Genomic DNA, 26,098 nt, shown 5'->3' on the forward strand with positions numbered 1-26,098 from the left:
TGATCCCCAGAACACACGTGGTAAAAGGAAAATTTAACTCCCACAAGTTGTGCTATGACCTCCACATACATATTGTAACATATGGTGCAAACCCACAAACATACACACACAATGTATACACAAACTACTTGAAATGTTAGTGTGTGTGTGTGTGTGTGTGTGTGTGTGTGTGTGTGTGTGTGGTGTATGTGTGTGTGTATGTATGTGTGTATGGTGTGTGTGGTGTATGTGTGTGTGTATGTGTGTGTATGGTGTGTGTGTGTGTGTGTGTGTGTGGTGTATGTATGTGTGTATGTGTGTGTATGGCGTGTGTATGTGTGTGTGTATGTGTGTGTGTGTATGTGTGTGTGTATGGCGTGTGTATGTGTGTGGTGTGTGTGTGTGTGTGTGTGTGTGTGTGTGTGTGTGTGTGTGTGTATGGTGTGTACTGATGCTCAACTGACTCACTCCCTATGTAGCTGAGCTGTAACTGTGGGCTGTGTCCTCAGACTGTGAGCCAAAGTAAAACTTTCCTTCCTTAAGTTGCTATTGATGGGTATTTTTGTCATAGCAAAGAGAAAAATGACAATTGTAGGAGTTTACATTGTTATGAGATTGCCCATGTGATTATTTATCTAAACTGGGGCCTCTTAGTTATAGGAAAGGATAGCAGAAGAGATGACACTGGGGCACTGGATGTAAATCAAGACATCTTGTCAACCCAGCTCTATGCCATTGAATTCAACTATTTTCTGAAATTTCAGGGTTTTTGTATCTTGAGGTTGGTAGGTGTTGTTTAGTTACTTTTGGTCTTATGCCACTGAATCCTGAACAGTTAAGTAGGATGTGGGAACAACTTTTTTAAAAAAAAATCTCTCTTTAAAAAAAAAAAAAACCACTCACATTTTCTTTCTTTTAAAACTGGACACCCTCTTCATTACTTAGAACTTGTGATGGTTGATGTTCACTGTCTTTAGTGATCCTGACCTGGGACTGATCTGATTTGAGGCGTTGTACCAAGATGCTACCTTGGGCATGAGAAGAAAATTGCATCCTCATTTTGGTTATGGGTGCCACACATACTCACTTACCACCAGAAGGAAATCAAAGTTAGGAAAGTTCTTGTCTATCAAAAGAAACCTAAGACAGATGAAGACTGATGTCCCCTTGCCCCAAGAGTTCTTCCAGTGATAACAAGTACATAGCCAACTTTCAAGATTTTGTTGCCTGTGGCTAGGGAGATGGCTGAGTTGGTAAAGTGCTTGCTTATCACCTGCTCTTGAGGACCTGAGCTTGAGCTCCAACATTATATGAAAATACAGACAGGGCTATGTGGGCCTGGAATCCCATTATTGAAGGAAGTGGGGACAGGGGGTCCATGGAGCTTGTTGTCCAGCTAATCTACCTGAATTGGCAAGTTCCAGGTTCAGTGAAAGATAATGTCTCAGAAAATAGGGTGGAGGGGCTGGGGAGATGGACCTGTTAGAGAAGTGCTTGAAGACCCAAGTTTGGATCCCTAGCATCCTTGTAAAACCCTGCCACAGCTGTGTGTACCTGTAATCTCAATGCTGTGGGGGGACAGTGAGTTCCCAGTTCAGAGAGACCTTATCTCACAAAATAAGGTGGAAACTATCAATAAAGATAATCTACATTCCAACCATACCCTTCCACACACATACAGGGTATGAAAGGGAACCTCTTCCTCTCACCTCCACCCCTCCACACACACAAGGTGTGAGCCACCAGAATGCAAGAGCAGAATCCTATTCATGAACCTCATTTTACAAAGAAGTTCTTAGAAGGCTGGGCCAAAGGGGTTCTGAATTTCTAACAATAGTCCCATCAAATGCATCTCCCAGATTGTCTAAATTGTCTAAATTTGTTGGAGAGGCCAGCCATTCTTGATGCCTCCTCCCACGTGTTAAAAGATCAAAGTGCCGAATAAGGAAACCGGGGAGTGAGCCCACCTCCCTTTTTCTCAGGCTGCCGGGAAGATGGCGGACACTCAGATGGAACATGCTTACCAAAAGCAGCCCACAATCTTTCAAAACAAGAAGCATGTCCTGCTTGGAGAAACCGGCAAGGAAAAACTCCCTCGGTACTATAAAAACATCGGTCTAGGCTTCAAGACGCCCAAGGAGGCCATCCAGGGCACCTACATAGACAAGAAATACCCTTTCACTGGTAATGTCTCCATCCGAAGTCGGATCCTGTCTGGTGTCGTGACCAAGGTGAAGATGCAGAGGACCATTGTCATCTGCAGGGACTACCTCCATTACATCCAGAAGTACAATCACTTTGAGAAGCGCCACAAGAACATGTCTGTGCACCTGTTCCCCTGTTTCAGGGATGTACAGATCGGCGACATCGTCACTGTGGGAGAGTGCAGGCCCCTGAGCAAGACAGTCTGCTTCAATGTGCTCAAGGTCACCAAGGCTGCTGGCACCAAGAAGCAGTTAAAGAAGTTCTAAGGGGACTCAGAACAACTCCCCAGAACAAATAAAGTGGTTTTCTAGCTCACAAAAAAAAAAAAAAAAAAAAAAAAAATCAAAGTGCCATTAAGGAGAAACAGCTTTTCCATAGGCACTAAGTAGTGAATGATTCATTCGGTGTGTTTGTAGGTTGAGTGGAAAATAGATGGATGTATGAACAGATGAATGAATCAATGAATGAATCCCATAGACTCCAATGTGTCTATTCTCTGGGTAAACAGCGATTTTAAGAGAGTCCCATAGAAGTCCCTAATCCTAGGACTCCTGTGAAAAAGCTCAACTCACTTTAGGACAGTTGGTTCCTAGGAAGCTCCCAAAGAGATGAGTGATCTGGTGGCTTTTCGTAATAGGAGCTCTTATATAGATACCAAGGAGGAGTGAGGGTGGCTTCAGAATTGAGTCCCAGAGGAAAGCCTCCAGGCTCTGAATGGGTGGACTTTGTTCAGAGCAAAGGCAGCCCAGCAGGAAGAGCTCTTCAATATGTAAATGAGCCTGATAGGGATTTCCTTTTACTTAGCTGTTGTGTACCCCACACTCCCATCCTAGCCCTCCCAGAAGACCCACCTGGAATTCTCTTAAAGCATAGTTGCTTGGCTCTGCCCGGCTTTGAGTAGATCTAGAACCCACTGTGGGCTGTCATTTCATCCTTCCTTCACTGTGTGTACCACTATTAAAGTGCAGAAGTCCCTTTAACTCTTAGTCATGTGCTGAGTTCCCCTGATCCCTTGTATCACCAGGGTGATCTATTCATTATTATCTAGGTACAAAATGTCAGGCTCCCTGTCCTTTGTTATCAAAGACTAGCAGGAGGTGTGTGATTTCAGTTAAGACCCAAGAGCTTCTCTGAGTAGATCCTATTTGAACAGTAGAAGATGAAGTGGAAGTCATCTCTGGGAGAGAGAAGAACCCAAAAGATGTGCCAGAGATACCAAGCCCTTAGCAGGACCAGTGTTGGTGCATTCACCTATTACAAGGCACTGGAGGTCCTGACCACAGTAAGCAGTCAGGGAAGGCAAGGGGGCTGGGAGCAGCTCACAGCTTTGAAAGCCAGAGGAAGGAATTGGGGGTTTGCTCCGTTGTCTAGCTCTTCACATCAGTCCCTAGTATATCATGGATGTTTGTGGTACCCAAATTGCAGGGCAACGGAGCTTCATAACTTTTGCTTCCTCAAAGTTTTAAGCCAGGGTAAAGCTAAGTATGGGCTGATTTTTCTATTTAAGAACCAGCGGAATATTTTCTTTTTCTCTCATGCCACGTGGTGCCACGTGGCTAGCAATGTATGGCCAACAATGACAGGCAGGGATATGTATATGATGAAATGTCAAGAGAGAAGAAATTAAAGCTCCTGATCCTCTCTGAACGAGTGGCCTTTGAGCGTGGTGCATTCCCTTTTTGGCTGTTGAGACTGTTATTAAACTTTATGGACCATAAGCCCCACAGAAACAAGGAGAGGGACCAGCCATGCTATTACACGAGTGTCATAATGAGGGCTCTATCATCTGCCTTGTAGCTGGTTTTAACGCTTACTCAGCCTCTCCATTAGCCCCAAGAAGAACTCAGCTGCACATGGAGGTGTTCTAGAAATGGCATTCTACTTAAACGGTAGCTCACATTCAGAAATCTGGGCACAAGGTCATGTGACATCTGCCTCTCTCCACTCCACCAGCATGCCTCTTGCCAGGGTCAGATAGCTCAGTTTTCAAATTCCTGCATCTTATTGTGAGTGTGAATAAGGTTGTTCCATGGGTCCATTTACTCCAGATGTAGTTGGGCAAATAGGCATTGGCCATGTCATCCATGTCCAAGTCAGTGGCTGTGGAGGAAATGGTGCTGCTTGGTAAAAGACATATTGCATGGGAAGAACCAAAACATTCATTGATAAATAAGATTCTGTTCTCATTGAAATCCTATTTCTAACTTTCATCTTCTTTATACATCCAGGGATACAGTATCATTTTGACTTCAAAGTAATATCAAAATTTGCAGATATAGATGCACATGCTTTAATAGTCCAAAAAAACCCATGTCAGGAATTTATGCTATTATTGTTGTTGTTATTCATAAATGTAATCACTCTTTGTATTTCTGCAAATATTTCTCCCTTCTGTCTGGGGATAACAAGCCTCTGGCTTTGAAGTCAAGTCCAGAGCAACACAGTATTTTTAAGGCAAATATAATGGGAACATGTTTCCATTTCACAGCATGGATCACCTTTACAACAAATTACATTATTTGTAAAATGTATTCTCAATTTTAAATTTTAAAAAGTAAATTATGTGTATATGTGTGTGCATGTGACTGTAAGTGCCTTCAGAGGCCAGAGGCATGAGATTGCCCTGGGGCTGGGGTTACAAGGCAGTTGTAAGCCACCTGATGTGGGTGCTTGGAACCGAACCCAAGTACTCTGCAAGAGCTCTTAACTACTGAGCCATCTTGTCAGTCCCTTATATCTTCATGTTTTATTAGGAGTGGAGAAGTAATCTTTTATTTCTCTTGCTGGCTAACATTGGCCAATCTCTGCCTCCTGCAGAGGCACAAAGGTGTCAGAAAATACAATGGTTGAAGGACAGAGGAAGAGATGGATGGGAAAAATGAAAGGAAAGAGGCAGCTCTTGGTATATGCAGGCAGGAAGACTCAGGAGTGTTCTCCTCACTGTGGGGTAAGACGAAGTCCAGCCTTAGTCAGCCCCTACCTAGCTCAGAATGTGTGACTCAGAAGAGTCACAAATGATGCTGGTTGTGGATTCAGGTCACCAGCCCCCACCTCTGGGGGATTCTGAGGTAGTAAACAGAACCAGCCACCCGTGTGATGACTGATTATGACAGCCTGGTCAATGCCATACACCGAAAAGCCCTGGCCATGGTGTATTGAAGCCTTGCTAACCTTCAGAGCCGTAACAACCAGATTCTGAAGCCCATGATGGCCATCATGCATTGTTATTTCAGGCAAGTTTTCCGATGTCCTTGAACTTCAACTTCCTCATCTATGAAATGGAGATGGCACTATCACAGGTGTCACACAGCAACCCACACTTAACATTAGTTCTTGTTTATAGAAACTGAACAAATCCCCCAAGTTTTTTTTTCCCCCTGAATCTTTTAAAACTAATTTACAGGAGTGATAATGATCACTTGAACTGCAGTCTCACTGTAAGTGTAAGCACGGTGTGTGAGAGCCCCTTTGGTATGTGTATTTGTCAGAGTTCTGGGCAAGGGTGGGAGTGGGGAAGAAGAGAGAGGATTTATTTTATTGGCTGACACAATACAACCTGGGCAGTCTAAAAATGGCTACCTCATACTGGAGAGTCAAGAATCTGGGAATTTCTCAATCCGTGAGGCCAGATGTCTCATCATTCCCAATCTGGACTTAAGGCCCGAGGGTTTCCTGGAGAGCTGTTGGTCTTTAGTTTGTGTTGGAATCCTGGAGAAGTGGGTTCTCATATCAGTGAAGAAATGCAGCAGCAGCCCCGGGATAGATGGATTTACCAGGGAGAGTGAAGGCCAACAGGCAAAAAGCAAAGTTTCCCTTTTCATCTCCCCTTTATCTGGACTGCCCCTGGAAGACATTGCCCACATTTAGGGTGAGTATTCCCCCAAATAATCTGATCAAGGAAATCCCTCCCAGGAATGCCCATCATCTTCCCTTTTAGTTGATTCTAGAACCAGTCAAGTTGACAATCAAGATTAACTCTCACAGTACAGTCTACTTGCATCTTTACAATGACTCTTGGAGAGGTCACTGTCATGGTCTGTATGGTGCAGATCTGAGGGTTAGTGAACTTGCCCAGGGTCATGTGATCAGGAGGTGATGGATAGAGGGCTTTTCTTCCCCAACTTTTGCTGAAGCCCCTGAGTAGTCTGTTCATTGTGTTGTCAGAGATTGTACAATGTTGGTTCTCTCCTCTTCCCTCCATTCCCTTGGAAGATATAACCAGTAAGATTATCTCCCCAACCCTGTAATTTAGAATTGCAGTCCAGGGGAAACACCTTGTGGAATTTCATTTCTTACCATTTTATGCCCCCTTTCATTTTCGTTTAAGTTCACCTCCATAAAAGGCAGTCCCTTCGGCTTTCATAAAACTTTACGGTCTTTCCTTGTGATTAGGTAATGGTGAAATTGGTTCTCTAAAGCCAACTTCTAGTCAAGTTATGTAATTGGCCAATAAGAGAGTAAGATGTACAAGGTTCTGCCTCAAGAGGTCAGATGTATTATCATTGGTCAGATTCTGTATCTTTAAAACACCATCAGCTTGAAAAATGCTATCCATTAAGACAAGATCAGAGCAGTGAGAAACCTCGAAAGGTCATGGGGTCCCTTCTGAGGGCTCCACGAAGAACTCAGCATCCCAGAAGGACAATTAGCCTTCCATCTCAGGGGCTGAGAGCACAACATGTCTGGGGCTTTCCCCTTAGTGAATTAACCCATTGGGCTTCAGCGACTAGCTTTTGCTTGCCACATCCAACCTTCTGCCTCCCACCCAGTCAGAACAGATAGATCATATCATGTGGTTTCTGTAGCCGATGCAATCTAAGGACTGAAACTCTGAACTTGAAGTGGGAAGGCTTCTCGTTGCCCTCCTCACAAGTTTTTTTTGCTGCTGTTCATATGGACAGACCTAGAAACATCACCATTCCCAAGCCTGCTTTTTTCTTGATTACCTTTCCCAACTTCTCCTGTTCATCATGGTCACATGACCAAGTTCAGGCTAATGAAATGTTGGGTGAGACTGACTTACACACTTCAGCCCTGTACAGCTCCGTTCCCTGCTCCTACAGGCCAGATGCTGAGGACTATCATGACATTGGAAGCTGAAGGTTAAAAGATGGAAGGGCTATACAAGACAAAAAGAGACAGAGTGATGGAGACACAGCGGAGCAAAGCCAAGCGTTAATTAGATAGACTAGTTCTGGGGCTGGGGAGATGACTCAGATGGTACATAAAGTGCTTACCATGCAAGCATGAAGACCTGAGTTTCATCCCCAGAACTCAGATTATAAAAGAAAAGCCAGGCATGGTAGAGCAGCTGGTCAGCTTCAGGTTCAGTGGGAGACTCAAAAAGCAAGATGGCAGCCAATGATCTGACTCAGCAAGTAAACGTTCTTGCTACACAAGCCCATCAACCTGAATTCCATCTCTGGGATGCACATAAATGTAGAGGGAGAAAATGGATTCCACAAAGCTCTTCTCTGAACCCTATGTACACATGGCATGCACACATCACACACACAATTGTAATAATATTAATAAATAAACAAAAATTTAAAAGCAGGGTGGAAAGCAACTGAGGAAGACACCTGTGGCTAACCTCTGGACTCCTTATATATGCATGCATGGACATACACACACACACATACACATGCACACACTGAACAAGAAGAAAGAGAAAAAATAAATACTGGTTGTGGAGTACATGAAAATCTTGAACCCCGTCATCACAGAAACTAGTATTCTCTTAGCTGACACCTCTGCTGTTATGGATATTTTGAGCAGATACTTATAGCAGTAAATTCAACCACATTGCTGGTCAGAATGAAGACCAAACCCTGCCCAGAGTGAATGAAATGTGATCCCATTGTTCTACCATATGGACTGTGTTCCTTCATTGGAGTTCACATTGGCCTTTTTGTCCAAAGTAGCCACACTTTCTCAACCTAATGGCGATTTTATTTCTCTGCCCCAAATTTGCCATTGCCTAATCCTATCCATACATCTGTGGTTCATTTATTGCTTGCTTATTATTTGAGTAATCCAACAACCATAATCTGCAGGGAAGTAACAACCTCACCTGTCCTGTCTACTCCTGATCTTCAGCAGTTAGAATGGTGCCTGATGTACAGGAGCTTCCTAAATATTTGTTGATGATTGAATGAATATGTGAATGGATTTGTGAATGAAGGAGTTTCAGCTTTCACATTTTACTTTCGCCCCAAATATTTATTTCTATTTTATGTGTATGAGTATTTTAATGTATATGTTTATGTGTACCATGTGAGTGCAGTGCCCATGGAGGCCAGAAGAGGGCATCAGACCCTCCTGGAACTGAAATTATAGACAGTTGTGAGCCATCATGTAGATCCTGGGAACCAGAGCTGGGTCCTCTGAAAGAGCGATGAGTGCTCTTAACTGCTGAGCCATCTCTCCAGCCCCCCACTTTACTTTTTCAATAGTTCTAGTTTCATGTAATTTTTTTTTCCTTTTCAATGAAGGAGATTTCTGAGTAATGGAATTAGAATCTTCTATCTATGGTTTAACTGAGATACACTGAGTACCCAGTGTGCCAGGAGCTGTGCTAGGTACCAAGTATGAGGAGGAAACCAGGTAGAGTCAAATGAAGGTAGCAGGTGATAAGATTGTGGCTAAAACCAGACACACAAAGAATGACCATGTTAACCTGGTCTCCTCTGAGGCTTAGAGAGAGGCTCTGGGGAAAATGGATGTCCACTCAGTTGGATCCATAGAGGTTCAGTGACAACTCAGACTTACAATGCAGATAAAATATTGCTTTCCATTTTCCTCCACCTTTCTTCCTTTACCATCATCTACTCACATGGTTTGAGTTGTACGAATGGGGAACTTTCCAGCACATACAGAACCTCTGTAGTCATCACATAGAATTTAGTCACATGGTGATCATTTTGCCTGGCTGAATCCCATGAGAACAAAGAGTTGTGTGCTATCTGAGGTTCCAAAGGGACAATTCTCTATTCAAAAATGGTAACAGTAGTGGAAATTGTCGTAAAATGGCTCATGGTTCCTAACAGCTCTATTCCTTTGAACATGCCCACCAATGTGCCTACTTTGACCTTTGCAAATGCTACACCCTGTAGATCATGACATCAAATGTTATCAAAGTGTTGAGCATTTCAGATTTTAAAATGGTACTTTGGTGTTGATGGTTCCTGTGAGAAAGAAGAAAACCAAAGATGTTAATTCATTGATTCAAGACAAATAATTCATCACCTTTTGGGAGAAATATCTATGTCTCTTCCTTCTACGTTATAATTATTGTTGTTTATGATGTTGGGGTGAAAGCAAGCGTTCCACATATGTTAGGCAAGCATCCTCCCACACCTCCAGCCCTAGATTCTCTTCCTGACCACCCTCACCCGTTAACATTTCTTTTTCAACTTTCTGTCTTGTTCAAGCCCTTGCTTATTAAGTAATTTTGAAAGCAAAGCTGATCCTGTTCACAACTGTTTATAACTCTCTCATCTTCTATTCCCTATGTTTAATCTCTGTCACCTGAGCTTTATAACAAGATTAACATTCAAGGAAGAAAAATGGAAGAAGGCTGAATTTTAATTTGCTGTTTCTTCACACACACACACACACACACACACACACACACACACACACACACACACACACACACACACCAGCCTAAGCTCAGTCAATGCCCAGAAATGAAGGCCAATAGATAATGATAGCAGGGTCTCCTATTTCCCACCTATTGTTTCAAATCCCAATTAGGAAAAGGGAATCTGGACCCATTGTCTTTGGGGAGTGTGCAGACATGATGTTATCATTGTGTTTACAGAGGAGGTTGGATTCCCAGTGCTCTGCACACCCTGCAAAGATAACTGTCCCATCTTGATAAAATAGCTCGTCAGCCCAATCCTAAACACATTGCACTCTGAAGGCCTTGCAGTGACAGTCGAGAGGAAGCCCCGTGTTAACAAACAAGTTTGCAGGCCAGGAAGTGTTAATCAGTTCTTTCTACTCCGGGAGCTATGATGGATGAAGGCCCCATTTTGTAGGGGTTTCCTTTAGATAAACAATAATACCCAGCCTTCGAGAGCCCAGTTCAACCAAAAGCAATGATTAATCCCTCAAAAGTCAAGCATGGGAAGACTGGAAAGAGCAGATTATTTGTGGCATATAATTAGCCATGGTTATCTCTGAGAAGAATTTGGAGAGTTCTGCTCTCAAGGAGAGTAACAATCTTTGTAAAGGGGGCCTACCCGGAGAATGACCTGGTGTCCTATTATCCCATCCCACCCTGGGTAGTTCTGAGAGTGACAAGACATTAACACATGTGCTGGGACAACAGATATGAACTGAACTGTCCCAGACAGTCTGTCAGAGGGAAGGCAAGGCCAGCCATGTTCTTTTCAGATCTGAAAATGAATCAAAGTAGTCATGGATGCTATAGGCTCTAAGAGAAATCTGTCCTCAATCCTGGGCCATGATATCCAGTTTTAATAGCCAGGGTCAAGAAAAGAGTTTCCCACTTTCCACCATATGCACATGATAATATCAAACACTTTTGAGTGCAAATGGAAGGAAGCCCATCCAAATAGGATTAACTAGAAAATATAAAAATATAACTATAAATATGATAGTTGTAATGAGGACAGGCAAAGATTGCTCTGGGGGATGAATGATCAGGACCCAGCTTCCCTTTTTTATCCCTCAGATGTGCCTCCTTGGCACTGACACAATCTTATAACAATCAATTCTACACTACATCTGAATGTTGAAGACCGTCTTTTCCTGGGAATCCATGGGACTTGGTGTGTTTGCAGCATTTTGCTGTGGGTTTGTGGTGAGGTGGAGTATCAAGTGGTGGGACTGGGTAGCAGAGCAATGCTGTTCACCTTAAGGCAGCTTGGAAGGAAGGGAGCAGAGAGAAGGATGGAAGAACAGAGGAAGAATGAAGGAGGAATACAGGGAGAGGGAGAAAAGAAAGGGAGGAGTAGAGACAAAAAGCAAGTTTTTCAGCTATCTTTTTAGAAGGGGCACTTGTCATTTCAGCTCTATTTGATTGGTCCAAGGAAGCAAATAGGAGTATTAATTACTTTTCCATTATTGTGATGAAACACCATGACCAAAGCAACTTCAAGAAGGAAGGGTTTATTTGGGCTGACTGTTCCAGAGGGATAATGATTGTGGAACAAAGGCATGGTGGTAGGAACAGGAAGCAAGTCTTCAAATTCCACCTCCAGTGACACACTTCCTCCAATAAGGTCACATCCACTAAACCTCCCCAAACAGTGCTAACAACTGGGGACCAAGCATTCCAATGCCATTTATAGTCTGTGAGGAACACATCTCATTCAAACCACTGCCCTCAGCCCCTTCTAATCAGGGATGTATAATCTTTCCATGTAGTAGCAAAGTAAGCAGTCACGTACAACAGTGTCACCTCCCCCTAGAGGAAGACAGGTCTTGCTGCCCCAGGGCCTAAGGTCAAGGCTGCTAACTGTGCTTTCGGTTGACTCCAAATGCTGGAAGGTGGACTGCCTGTTCTTGCCCTCCTCTTCATGCAACCCTTCAGAGAGCACTTTCAGTTTCCATGTCCTTTGCTCTCATGAAATGTCAGCCCTGCGTAGTAAATATGCTCCTAGTTTTTTTTTTTTTTTTTTTTTTTATTCCAAGTGCGGAGAGCACCCGGTCGGGTGCCTGGCCTGCTTGCTTCAAGTCTTCCAAACTCTCCTTTGTCTTTTAGGGAAAGTTAAAGAGATGGAGACACAGAGAAAGTGTGACCTACTTTTCATTATCAGCCCCATTTCATCTGCAAAACACGACTTTTCTCTTCTTATTACGCTGAGCATGAAAATAAAATGTTTTCCAAAAGACCTGGCTTTGGCTGTCGTGAGGACGGCCGGGGACTTGTTCAGAACTCCCATGAACTCTGTGAACAAATGATTCCAGTTTTTTTCTAAACCACCATAATTGACTTTCAGGCTGTTCTCAGTGCCTGTGAATAATATGTGGGGGTACTTTCCTCCAAATACCAGCAGCCAGGGAGGACAAAAACCCTCTTGCCACCTAGCTGTTTGCATGATCTGAAGCTTTCCCCAGTCCCAATATAGGTGACATTTCCAACCAGATTTTGTGCTTATCTCTACATTACACCTTGTAGCAGAGGGGAGAAAGAGAACTCCTTGACATCTTTTTGAAGAATGGCGCTCTTTAAAAAAACATAAGGGAACTTTTTTTTCAAACACTGTAATGAGGGTATTCAAGTCTGCAGGCAAAAACAGAGCTGTTTGAAAAGACATTAGCCTGGAAAGCGCGCTGTGCCAGAACAGATACAGTCCCGTCAAAAGGCCCCGGTTTGTTTTTCCATTCCTTCTCCCTCACTCAAATCACCTGCTAATGAAAGTTCTCGCTGACATAAGCCCAGCCCCTGCCAATGGAGTCAAGATTGGGTTTCCTCAGCCCACAGAAGGATGAGAAAATGAAGAGTATGTGTAATTCTAAAAGCATTTAAAGTCTAAAGTAATAGTAACAATGGCTTGAGTATCTTGTAATTAGAACTGAAGTGACCACTTCCAAAGAGTTTTCACAGTCATTATCTTAATCGAGTACCGTAATAACTTTGTCACGTGGTCCGAGCAGCTCCGATCCTCCTTTCTCTGATGAGGAAAAGAAGAGTGGGAGGTGGCATGGACCGTGAATGTGGGATCTGCCAAGGTCAGGGGTGGGCACAAGAAGGAGGGTGTATTGGTTACCTTTCTTGTTGCTGGGACCCAATACCTGACCGGAGGTGATTTCAGGGAGGAGGCTTTATTTGGGCTCACAGTTCAGAAGGATATGATCCATCGTTGGGGAAGGTAGGGCAGTGGGTGTAGCTTGGTCCATGGTGGTGTTGATGGTGAGCAAAAAAGGGAATGCCAGGGCTCAGTTGGCATTTTTCTCTTTAGTCTAGAACCCCAGCCCACAGAGTGATGCTACCCACATCTGTGTGGGCCTTCCTTCTCATCAGACCCCTGGAAAAGCCAAAGGTGTGCCTCATTAACACCATGAAGACTCCCCTCCCCTCCCCTCCCCATCCCTTCCCTCTGTCTCTCCCTTCCTTTACTTTTCAAGATAGAGTCTTATCTAACCCAGGCTGGTCTCAAACTCCCCTCCTTCCTGTCTCTACTTCCCAAGTGCTAGGATTACATGGATATGCCACCACACCTAGTTTAGGCCATGCTGAGGATGAAGTCCAGGGTCTCCTGCATGCTAGGTGAGCGTTCTACCTACTGTGCTACATCACCAGGTGTTTCTTAATCTAATGAGGCAGACAGTAGGAAGTAACCATCAGAAGTGGTGCCCCGGTGAATGTTTTTTCAGATACTGACAGTTTTAGTAAGTGGAGTGCAGGTCTAGACTTTCAGTAGCATTCTACAGAGGGAGGGGACAGCCTCATTAGAGGATGCAAGCCTTAACACTGTCCTCATTTCTGACACCAAAGGCATATTTGGAGGGATCCTCAAACTAACCTCATGTTTAATAATTTGCTAGAAAGACTAATAAGGTTAACTGGAAACTGCTAAGTGCTTGATCGTCGTCGTTTACTGCAGGGCAAGAAGGGCACCAGCGACAATTACTCAGTGAAGGAGACACAGGAGGTAGAAGACAGGACAGCAGACACTCAGCTGCCACTGTCCCCTTCTATGAGGCTAGACAAAGTGTCATCCTGGGATTGATGTGTGTGACAGCACTGTGGAGGGCCGCTAGCCATGGAAGGCCACCAAAACCCAGGATCCAGAGTCTCTACTGAGACCTCATCTCCTAGGCATGGTTGATTGATTGATTGCCACAGAGCTGGTCTCGGCCTCCAGGACAGGTGATACCATATGACAAAATGTTCTTCACCCTAAGCCTAATTGCTGGTATTTCTGCAGTGGCCTATCTTACCCTAAAGTGTTAGGGCGTATTGTTACCACCATCACTACAAACACTTCTATAATCATCATCACCATCGCTACCACCACCATTACCGCTACCACCACCATCACCACCACCACCATCACCACCACCATCACCACCACCATCACCACCACCACCACCACCACCACCACCACCACCACCATCACCATCATCACCACCACCATCACTACCACCACCACCACCACCACCATCACCACCACCACCACCACCATCACCACCACCATCACCACCACCATCATCACCACCACCACCATCGATACTACCACCACCACCACTGAGTAAGCTTAAAACCAGGTCATCCCATAGGGTTCCCTATGTTATCATCAGTTTATCTGCCCCTTTAATAGGACATATATGTGTATCTCTCTCTCTCTCTCTCTCTCTCTCTCTCTCTCTCTCTCTCTCTCTCTCTCTCTTAGAGGTCAGACAGCTTGGGTATCAGTCACTTCTGTTTACTTTGAGAGTCTCTTGTTTTTCATGGTGTCGGGGGATTCTCCTGTCTTTGTCTCCCTTCTCACAGTAAGAGAGACAGGATTAGAGACACAACCCACCACACCCAGCTTTCAATGACACATTTGGATCCAGACTCAGGACCTCACACTTGTGGTACCCACTCACCAGGCCAGAACATCTTTTTGAGACCACTTTATCACAGGATTTTGCAACTGTCATGTGGACACAGGTCTTAATGTACAAATTACCTCCAGTGGCTCTAATGTACATTGGGCTGTCAGTGTTTGTTTTTGAAAAGTAAGTATGGTATTCACCTCTGTAAGATGTGCCATGTGACCAAGGCCTCTTTAGGCCTAACCATTAAGGCATATCCCTGTTGCCACTAGATGGCAGCAACCAGGATTGAGAAAACAACCCCATACAAGGGGGGCTCTTCCATGATGCCAAAGTGGGTGGCAGGTTCCTGTTTTCTACAGAGGCCAAGGCTAACACACCCAGCAACACGTGCCTGCATGGCTGGTGCCTGTCACGTGCTCTTGTGCAACTTGTTTTGGCTTTTGAAAGACTTGGTGAAGACAGCCCGAGTTGCTGGCAAAAGCCAGGGTCTAGCATCTAAGTACCAGTTCTTACTTTGTCTCCAGCTAGCTGGGGGAGTATGAAGATATCACGAAGACCAACACCAAGGCCTATGATTCTCTCCTTCATGAAATGAGCCTTGTTTTGAGGAAGGAATATGGGTTTAAGTTTGAGCAGGATTTTCTGTGCTCGGATGGCTGTTATTGTGACCTAGAAATCACTGGAGTTTGAGCCTTGACACCTGCTTCCAACAGAACAGTTCTAGGTGTCTTATGTCTGGGCAGCCTTGGCCAAGGCTTTAATTTCCCATAGCTTTATTCCTTTGTTTGTGAATCAGGAGAAATAACCCCAAGGACACAGGTAGCTACCAGCATTACCTGTGATATGACATGCCAGGGCTCAGCAATGTATTGGCCACAAAAGAGACTGTCAGCCAATTTTATTCTGTTGTTGACATGTGTCTGTCTCCAGGTCTGTTTGTCACTTCCCTGGGGCAGAGATTCTGCCGTCTCCCCTGACTGCTCCAGCACATAGACCTCAGCCTACCCTGTATGTTCACAGCTGTGGCTACAATAGAGAAGTAGATGGATATTCGATCTTGGGAGTCCAGTAGATCACAGTGCCATGAGTGGCGTTAAGTGACCTCCTATTTACAGTGCTGTGCTTTCCTTTACATCCCAATCAGAGGGAAGGATGGAAAGGAAAGCATGGTTGTAAGGCTGATCAAGTGCCTCCCTGTGCTTCCTTGGTGCCAGGTTTGTATCTTTCACTCCTGACTTTCAGTTTCATCTCATTGCCTATTGTGGGGCACGTGGATTGACGTCTTTCTTTAGAAGGCAGATGAAATAGGGATTTCTCTTGCTATTTGTATTTCTTTCTAACTTTAATGGGTAGTGAGTGAGTAGATTCCTTTTTTTATTCTCTCATATATTCCATTCCAACCATAGATTTCCCTCCCTCCCTTCCCCAGTCTTTCTCCCCTACTTCCCCTCTCCCCCAGATCCACCCTTCCTCCATCTCCCCTCAGAAAAGATCAGGCCTCCCAGGGTTATCAACCAAACACTGCATAATATGCTGTTGTAAGACCAGGCACAAACGCTCAAATCAAGGCTGGATGAGGCAACCCAGTAGGAGGAAAAGGGTCCCGTAAGCAGGCAAAAGAGTCAGCAACCGCCCCTACTCCCACTGTTAGGAATCCTACAAGAACACCAAGTTGCTCAGCCATAACATATATGCAGAGGATCTAGGTCAAACCCCTACAGGCTCCCTGAGTCTCAGCAAGCCCACATGGGTCCTGGTCAATTGATTCTGTGGGCCCTGTTCTTGTGGTGTCCCTGGCCGCTTTGGTTCCTCTGATCCTTCCTTCCTCTCCTCTGCAGGACTCCCAGAGCTCACGTTTGGCTGTGGGACTCTGCGTCTGCTCCCATCAGTTGCTGGATGAAGTCTCTCTGATCTCTTTGATGAGGATTCTGCTAGGCTCCAGTCCCAGAACACTCTGCAGGCAGGACAAGCTGTAGGTGGAAGGTTTTGTGGCTGGGTTGGTGTCCTGATCCTTCCACTTGAGACCTTGCCTGGTTACAGAAGATGGCTCTGTGTCTTCCATCATGAGGAGTCTTTGCTAGGGTTACTCTAGTTGATTCCATGGAGTTTCCATTGCACTAGGTTTCCACTCATCCTTGAGGTGTCCTCTAATTCCAGGTCTTTTCTCCCAGTCTTTCCCCCCTAACACTTGATACCTCCTGTTCCCACCCCCACTCACTCCCAGTCCACCCATGAAGTCTATTTATTCTATTTCCCCTTCCTGGGGAGATCCTTGCATTCCCCCCCCCCTCCACCAAGCCCTTCTTGTTACTTAGCCTCTCTGGTTCTGTGGACCATAGCATGATGATCTTTTACTTTAGAGCTAATATCTACTCATAAGTGAGCACATACCACGTTTGTCTTTCTGGGTCTGGGTTACCTCCTGAGTGGATTCTTTTACCCACATCCTCACACATCCTCAGCTGCCCCTATTGCTAAGTTTGAGTTGCTAAGATTTGTGCTTCAGACTAAACCAGAGGTCTTGTGTCTGTTGAGATCTTGTTAAAGTTCTTGAATAAAAACAAACGAACAAGAAATGACCATCACTGATCCTGGATACTGTGCTTTCCTGGCCTTCAAAAGCCCTTTCTTTGTCTCTGAGTGGTTGCCTGTTCTCCATATTTGTGTTTTGTTAACCCCTTGAGTTTAGAAACAAAGTGTTCGGGATTGCGCTTCCTCTATTCTTGCCAGAAGACTGACTTCTTAGATATTTGATGCTTTAGTGGGAGTGACTGTTGTCTGTACACTTCCTAAAGGTGGCATGAAGGAGAGTCTGAGTGGAAGATCCTCTGACTTACTGGGAAAAGTCAATGACAGAATAGGAAACTAGAAGCGCTTGGTAAACCCGGCTCTGTTTCATCAACACTTTGATGGGCCGCGCTTCTGTGTGGCTGTAGTGCCAGGGATGAAGCATGCTTTAAGCCATCATGCAAAACTCAGTCTTAGCAAATGAGAAGATATGAATTCGAACCCGAGCTTCCCTGTCAAGAGAATTATGGTGTATTTCAGCCCACTGCTTCATTTGAGTTAAATTTACTATTATTTTCCCTAACAATAATAACAGCTCCAAGCACTCCTTTAAGTAAAGATGTTTGTTATAAACCCCATATGCTTATACATGTACGCCTCGTTGTATATATAAGATGTACATTCTCGTAGAGTTACATTAGATTTTTAAGGAATTTCCTTTTGGCTTTCAAATCATTGCGCAGAATATCCGAGTAGGCACCGTGTCAAAATAATCAGAACGTATTTAACACTCTCTCGAAAAATCCATTTAAAAATAAGAACGTGGTCCAAGGATGATTTTCAGACCATAAATTGAAGTGTAAATATTCAAATTATTTTCATAAACTATTCAGTTCTGTTGGGCTTTTATGCTATCATACAGTGATTTTTTTGTATTTAAGTTTTCTAGCACTTCTCCTTTTTAAGAGCCTCAAGTGTCCCATAAAAAGCAAATACTTGAATTTTCAGTTTCTAGGTACTGCATATTTTTCCTTCTGCTTGCCTTATTTTTATAACGGTGATTTATATGGACATTACTAAAGAAAAGGAAAGGAGGATCTGGAAGAGGAACTGCTATATAACACTGCTTAAAAAATCTATTTCCAATGCCAAGGAGAGGCTGGGGGAAGGGGGACCCTGGCATCGTATCCGAGCACGATCCGGTTTCTGAGACCGCCATTCCTGAGTCACTATCTTCCAAAAATATTTATTGAGCCTAGCGGAGGAGGGGAGGGTAAGAGTGCCAGATGCCATTTCCATTTCTAGGGGTGGGAGGAGGTTGGAGGGTGCAGAAAAGCCAGCAGGGACTGCCTGTTGGGGTTCCTGGAAGAGCCACCATGGAGAAAACAGCTAGAAAGCCAGGCTTGGTGGTGCAGGCCTGTGATCCCAACAACCAGGGAGGTGCACATGTGTAGGTCACAAGTTCAAGGGCAGCCTGGCCTACTGAGTGAGTTCAAGGCCAGTCCTAGCAACTTCCTAAGACTTCATCTTAAAATAAATAGGAACAAGAAGGTTCAGTCTCCACTACTGTAAAAGGAAACAAAAACCAAAATAAATACAAGAAAAGGAAAAGAAGAAAGAAAAACAGCAAAAACCATGCTCATGGAAAGAAAATAGGAGGAAACAGCCCAGGATCTGGCAGAGTTGATGGGAACCTGACTTCAAATGATATAACCCAAGAAGGACTAGTGTTGCGAAGTATCTTGCCCTCCCTCCTAAGGTCCCAGAGACAAACCAACTCTCACTCCGAGGCAACCAATGGGTTCACTGGGCCTGCTTGCAACAGAGCATGGGCAAGGGAGTCTCAGCACCAGTGTGAATGATGGCTTCCCTGTGTAGATGGAGCCTCCTCTCCATAGACTTTTGCAGCCTATGTGCTCTTCCCTGGGAGGTGAGACCCACAGGCCACCTCTATGCACAGCTTGGGCAGAATTGCAAGCAAATGGCTGGCGGTGGGGGGGGGGGGGGGGGGCGCGGTAAAGGGGGGATGCCGATAAGCAGCTTTTCTTCATGGCTCTTGACTGCTCCTCCTTGAATTCCTGCCCCAATTCCCCTCAGTGATAGACTATGATCAGGTCATGTAAGCCAGATAAACTCTTTCCCCATCGGGTTGGTTTTGGTCAGTATTTTATCATGGCAACAGAAAGCAAATCAGGATGCTTATTGAGTAGGTTTATCGGGACAAACAACTAGGATGAAGAAAATGAGGAAAAAGTGAAGGAAAAGCACTCACTGAAAAGCTCTAGAAAGTTCTATTGTACCACCGAGGCAACTACCTCACACATCTTTGTGGAACAAGCCTCGTTGCTATGTCAGGCATTGAGTCAGAGGCAAGCTGAGTAGCAGTGAAATGGAGTGCAGGCCTTGCATTCAATTAGCTCTGGGCCCATAGTAATTGGTAGCATTACAAATATGGACCAGCCCCAGCAGCCTCTGCTTTCCTCTCTATAAAATAAGGATAGTAATATAATATAAACTTCCTGTAGTTCATGTGGATATCATGTAAGGAAACCATCATGAATTGTTTTACATAGTAAGTGTGTGTGGTATGTGGTAACTACAAATCCAATAGACTTTAATGGGAAAAAAAAAACAAAAACCACCTTGAAAGATTCTGTCATTGCCCATAAGGAGTCAACACTCTCAGAAGGGTAATGGTGCACATGACAAGCTGTCTTTACTTCAGAAGAAGGGGGAAATGGCAAGACCATGGGGACAGGGACCCAGCCCTGCATGCTCTGGGAACTAGGGAAGTTGACTTCTCTTCTGAGAGTGGAGATGAGTGGGCACTTGTCATACTGGGAAATGCTAGGGTGAGATGAATGATGCACCTAGAACTCTGAGCCAGAAATGGAGACCCAGCTATACCCAGAGTGCTTTGCTGACCTGGACCCCTTCTGCTCAACAGCTGTGTGGGACTGGCCTTGTGCTTTGAGGACAAAAGGGAGAAGCCAAAGGCTATAATTGCAAGGTCTTCAAGTTTGGGAGACCTATGGTCACATAGAAGCAGGTATTAAGGTAACTAGATAGAATCCGGTATGGAATCTGCAGACATGGCACTATTGGTGGATCTGGCTGGAATGCAGAAGGACAAGGGTTTGAGTTTGCCCTGCTAGACAATATACAGAAAAGGGTTCATAGACAAGCATGCACTCAGACAGAGACTGAGAATACTTCCAGCCAGCATTGTTCATAGGCCTGGGGGCTTGGACCACAGCCTTTCAAACAGGGGCAGCCCTTCCTCTGACCTGCTCAGAAAGTACCAGCATGGAAACTTGTCAGAAGGCATCTGGGTGTACCTACCCAGCTGTTTCTTAACTGACCACTCGGTGACCCATCCCAGGTGCCTTTGTGGGTTATTTTTCCAGCCTGGTGTTTTTCTTCATATAGACTGGGCCTATGCCTGGGTAAGAACACGCTGTGTAAGGCAGTTCTTCTGTACCTCGCCCTCCAAATGTGCAAACCAACAACCACAGATAGATCCCAGCTGCCGTTTCCCTGCTCTTGACATCCTTGAAGTGGGCCCTGCCTGCAGGCACACCTGCCAAAGAAAATGCTGTCCTCGAAATGCTCCTGGCATGGTTCTCAAGAGGTGCCAACCAAGGAGGCTGGAATTGCTGACTTCCCTGAAAGAGAAGCCGGCAGCTGTGGTCACCAGGGTGAAGTCCCTCCGCAGGAAGACCCAATGCAATTAAACACACTTTGTCCACATCACAGAGAGCCCACCCCACCTGTCATTCATAGCCCAGGAAGTACTGGCTTCTAGGAGGGACCTTCCCAGAAGGGAAGTGACTCAGTCTGGCCCCAGGCCCCTCCCAGAGCACAAGTATACAAGGTGAGATGCCAAGAGGCCCTTTGGAGGTCACCCGGTCCAGCCCTCTTGACTGGAGGACGGATGTGAGTTACCTAAAGTCGTCCAGCAGAAGAAGATGGTGGGAGCTGAGCCCTGCTCCTGTCCCTCTGAGTGAGATATCATGCCCCCACATCAGATTTGTAGACTCACTTAGAGTCAGCTAAGACTTCCTACAATATAGAAAGTGGGGGTGGAGGATGAGGGCTTGGGAGCCAAAGGCATGAGTTTTTCCTCCGGGAGCACTTACTCCCATGGGAAACATGTTTAGGGACTGGATATTGTTCATTTGGGAGAGTGTTTGAAGCACTCTTGGGAAGGTCTGGTTTTACCCCAAGCCCCACATAAACCAGGCATGGTGGTAAACATCTGTGTTGCCAGCATTCCTGAGGTAGAGGCAGGAGGAAGTTCAAGGTCATTGTCTGTTTCATGGCAGGAGGTGAGCTTGGAATAGAGATCTTGCTTCAAAACAAACACAGGCACACCTAACCACTCCCCCGCCTTCACACACATACACACCACCACACCCACCTACACACACACCTCAGCAACAACAACCGCAAATCAATCTAAAGAATGAGTTTTCCCAGAGCCTCTCCTGAATGATCCCAAACGGTCTGAAGACCATCTCCTCAGCATAGATTAGAGTTCTTTTTTTATTTTTTAAAATTTATTTATTTTTATTTTATGTGCTCTAGTGTTTTGCTTCTATGTATGTCTGTGTAAGTATGCCAGATCCCCTAGAACTGGAGTTACAGACACTTGTGAGCTGCCCTGTGGGTGCTAGGAATTGAACTTGGGTCCTCTGGAAGAGCAGCCAGTGCTCTTAAACCACTGAGCCATCTCTCCAGCCCTTGATTAGAGTGCTTAGTATTGAAATGGGCGATCCGTGGGCTTCATCACACAGTGAACAGATGAAGACATGAGCAGGAGCCAGCAGCAGCAGAAGCAGCCCATGCTTGAATGTTAATCTGCTGTTTAGTAGGAATCTGAATTCCTGGCTGGTGTACTCTGGGCAAGGTCCATAGACCACATAAGTTTCAGACCGAGTCTGGGGGATTCTTTTTCCTCCGGGTTTGGAAGTCCACTCACCCTAGCCAAGGAGAGAATTTTGACAACAGTTCTGCAATTACAGTCTGCAGCAAATGGCTGCAGCAGATCAACCCTGAATTAAGAAAAAGTCAAGGCTACTGTTTGAGGTGTGGCTGGGGTATGTTTCTCATCCATCACTGTCAGGATCATATACAATTTCAAATTTCTGTAACTCTTTAACTTAAGTGTTGCAGGGTGTCACGTGCTAAATGGAAGCTGAGAGGAAAAGAGTTCTGCTCACAGCTCAATCTTGTAAGGATTTTTTTTTAAAGCATATTAATCTATTAGTAATCCATTTAGATTTTTAAAATAATGGTCATTTACATTTGGTACAATATGTACTCAACCTGGTCCTGGAAAATGATTTGGAAATACAAGTTTAAACTGTAGGAACTCCACAGCAGGCTTGTTATAATTCCCTCTACTACTATTTTTGTTAAAAAAAAAATTGCTATATCAAGTATCCATCAAGAGGGAATATTTGAGTCAGGTGTGGAACACACCAGTAATCCCCGCACTCAGGAGGTGGAGGCAGGAGGATTGTGAGTTCTAGGCTAGTCTGGGCTTCCTTTCAAGGTCCTGTGTTAAAAAGTAAACTTAAAGAAAACAGCAGTAGAGATGGTATATGGGGTCTTTGGGAGCAGGGAGGCAGGCAGGAGAGAACTTTTCATTTAATGGCATTTCAAATTTACTACACAGTTACCAGAATAATACTCTGAATTATTAATATGCCAATGTTTTCAATCATACTGATTTGATGCATATATAAAGATATAGTATCAGTAATATTCTTTTATTTGAGGGTTGTTTTCTGTCCTTGTACAAATTAAATGGAGATGCTAAACATACGTTTTTATTTTAGGCTTTCTCATATGCCCATCACTATGTTAAGCATTTTGTCTATGCTTTAAACCCCAGAGCTTTCTCCTGGCCTTTGCAGATGGCTCAAATGGGTAAAGTGCTTAATTGTGAGGACCTGAGTTCAAATCCTAAGAACCCATCCAAAATCTGGAAGCAGGTAGGTTGTGGGCTCAGAGGATAAAAGCGAGAATCTGAAAGCCTGATAGCCTCAGTTCCATCTCTAGAACTTACACTGGAGAAAACTGATTCCAGAAAGTTCTCTGACTCCACAAGCACAGCGTGGTACACATGTGCCCACCCCCACCCCCACATCATACACACACATACAAAATAATAATATATAGAATGAGAAGTTGAAAAGCCTAGCCATGGTAATGCATGTCTATAATTCCACTGCTCCTGCGGTGATGTGGGAGGCAGAGACAGGAGAATGGCTGGAAGCTCTTGGGGCTGAACCTCAGGCATATGCAGTAGTGGACATCAAATTGAGCCTGCTTCCAACAAGGTATAAAGAGAGGACCGACACTTGAGATAGTCTTGGACCTGCATACATGCCGTAGCACCCATGTACCCTTAGTCACACACACACATGCACACAGACACACAGACACACACACACACACACACACACACACACACACACACACACACACACGATTTTAATAAGCTCTTTCCTGAGGTCATGTCTCATGGTCACTGTGGAAGGATAAGTGACCTTATCAAGGCTGAGCAGCCAGCTTGGGATTCCACTTAGACCCTGGGACTCTGAATCATATGTCCTTCAATGTCATCATCTTATGAAGTTTGTCAGGAAGTAAGAACCCTCAAAGGCTTCTTTCTTGGTAGTTGTCTGGTTGGACCTGGGCCACTAGATACTCAATATCCGAGGGTTCAGGTTGGCTAATTGCAGGAGTCTGAAATACTGTAAATATTAAAAGCCATTTCTGGACACAGTGGTTCATTCATTCATAGTGAATTCCCATGTCTACTGGGAAAATCTCTGTTTCCAGGTGATGCAGCCCCCTTGAAGGGTGAGCTTCAATTTTCCAAATCTCATTGCAGCTCATTCCAAATTTGTGGCAGTCTGTCTCACTTCCTATTTGCCCATCAGGTGACATGGACCTAATGACCTGTTTAACATTGAGTTATAGTTATTGATTTTGAGATCTGGGCACACTGTTGCTAAAAGTTCCTTGTCTTATTAGAAAGGCCAAGGGTTATCCAATTCAACTGCCTCCATCTGCATAGGAAACTCATGCTTAGACTATGGAATTTATGTAACTGGCAGGAAGTTGTGTCTACGTATGTGTGTATGTATATATGTATGTGTGTATGTGTGTATGTATGTTTTTATAGACTCCCAGCTTTGTGTGTGTGTGTGTATCTCACATGCTCGAAGCTTTTAAAAGTAAAATTATTTCCATCCCAGTATACAAAAATGCTTTTGAGGTGGTCGTCATTTTATTTGGGCCATGGTCTTTGGAGACTTGGGACAATAATATACTTCTTTCTATCCTATGTAAATAGATGCAGATTTTAAAGCATTCATGCATGTATTACACACTTTATAAATCCAAGTAATAGAAGTGTTTGTGTGTATAAATAGGTAGAATAGGGAGTATACATTCGGTATAAAATAACCTCTATGGTATTTGTTTACCCTGATTTTTTTGATTTATGAGTCGTCATCACTCACTATAGAAGAAAGGAAATAAATATGCAAAACACTGCTGGACTTTTAATGGGGTGCCTTACCACCTTAGCTCAGTGTTTCCCTACTGAAGCTGACCTTGAAACTGCTTTTTAAATACAAGTCAAAATATGCAAATTCCAGAATATCTGGATGGAAATCCCATGTTGGGAGTTTTTCAAATTCACATTTTTGCATCATTTGTATCTCGTATTCCAGCTTTCAGCTGCTTTCTAGTCCATCTGTGTCGGATTGGTAGGAATGTGGGGGTTCTCCCAGTGTGTCAATCCTCCCCAGTGAGATTTTTTTCTTTGTTCAATAACCCATGACTTCTAGAATCAACAGTATCCCCCCATGCAGGGTACCTCCATTCAAACCCTTTTAAAGTTACAGTTCCCAGTTCATTTATAATATCTGTAGGATTCGTTGTGGGTTCTTCATACTTCCTTAATTTCAGGTACCTCCAACTGCATGCTCCCCCGCTTCCCACTTCCATCTCTGTAAAAACCTTTTCACACCTGGGAATTCCCTCCCTCCCTGTTTTCAGATGACATGTTCTGCCACCCTTGTACACTTAAGAGCCTCTTCTCCCTGCCCTCCATGGTCCCTTTCCCCCTTCCGCGTCCGTATACACATTCCAAGTTCAATAGACAAACCTGAAATGATTCAGTGGGGGTCAGGGAGAACAGGCAACGTTTGTCTTTCCGGGCCTGTGTCACATCACTCAGTATCATCTATTATGGTTCCATCAATTTTCCTGCAAATTCCATAACGTTATTTTTCCTTGTATCTGAATAAAAGTCTGTTGTGTCAATGTATCACACAGCCAGTATCCATTCATCAGGTGATGGGCATCTAGGCCAATTCTTAAAAGAAATTTCTTAATAATCATAAAACATTTCTTGCCCAGTCTTTAATTTTTTTCTTTTCACTGTACATGCCACCTAGGGGCTGTGTGTTAATGTACTATGTCTTTTGTCTTGTCCCTCAGTGTCTTTGGTGAGGAACTGATGCCTGTGTCACACGTGTCTCTCTTCTAGTAAGTCACATGACACACACATTTGTAGTCTGTCTTCATGTTGGTGCTGTCCATTTCACTGGACCCCAAAGAAGCCGCTTCTGTCCCCTGCTTGTATTTCAGAAGGGCCTTCTGGAGCCTGCCTGGCATGGCTGCATATATATCACCGTCTTCTTATGACCAGAAAGACTCACGACCATGAATTTCACTGGTTTATGATTGGTCCCTGACTGCCTCTGCCATCACATTTGGCAGAGAATCCTCTTTTTGCAGTTACATGAACAAGCAGATATTCTGAACTGATGCATGAATGAATAGGAAATACACCAGTTCC

At 44.4% G+C, this 26,098-nt stretch overlaps 2 protein-coding genes across 2 annotated transcripts in view; both read left to right on the forward strand.

Annotated features, from left to right (window-relative positions):
• The window catches only part of Wwox (WW domain containing oxidoreductase), a 943,055-nt gene that overhangs the window by 673,848 nt on the left and 243,109 nt on the right, over positions 1–26,098 (forward strand). The gene's annotated exons all lie outside the window — the stretch shown is intronic.
• LOC114697439 (40S ribosomal protein S11-like) lies at positions 491–2,526 on the forward strand. The gene has a single exon (XM_028875691.2). It carries the CDS (start codon positions 1,974–1,976, stop codon positions 2,448–2,450), a length of 477 nt encoding a protein of 158 aa, XP_028731524.1. The 5' UTR covers positions 491–1,973; the 3' UTR covers positions 2,451–2,526.

This window comes from Peromyscus leucopus, chromosome 5 (genome assembly GCF_004664715.2).
Source record: "Peromyscus leucopus breed LL Stock chromosome 5, UCI_PerLeu_2.1, whole genome shotgun sequence".
Classification (NCBI taxonomy): Eukaryota; Metazoa; Chordata; class Mammalia; order Rodentia; family Cricetidae; genus Peromyscus; species Peromyscus leucopus.

Bases quoted from the DNA above. Each gene is read 5' to 3' on its own strand.
- LOC114697439 (XM_028875691.2), top strand. From the start codon at position 1,974: ATGGCGGACACTCAGATGGAACATGCTTACCAAAAGCAGCCCACAATC.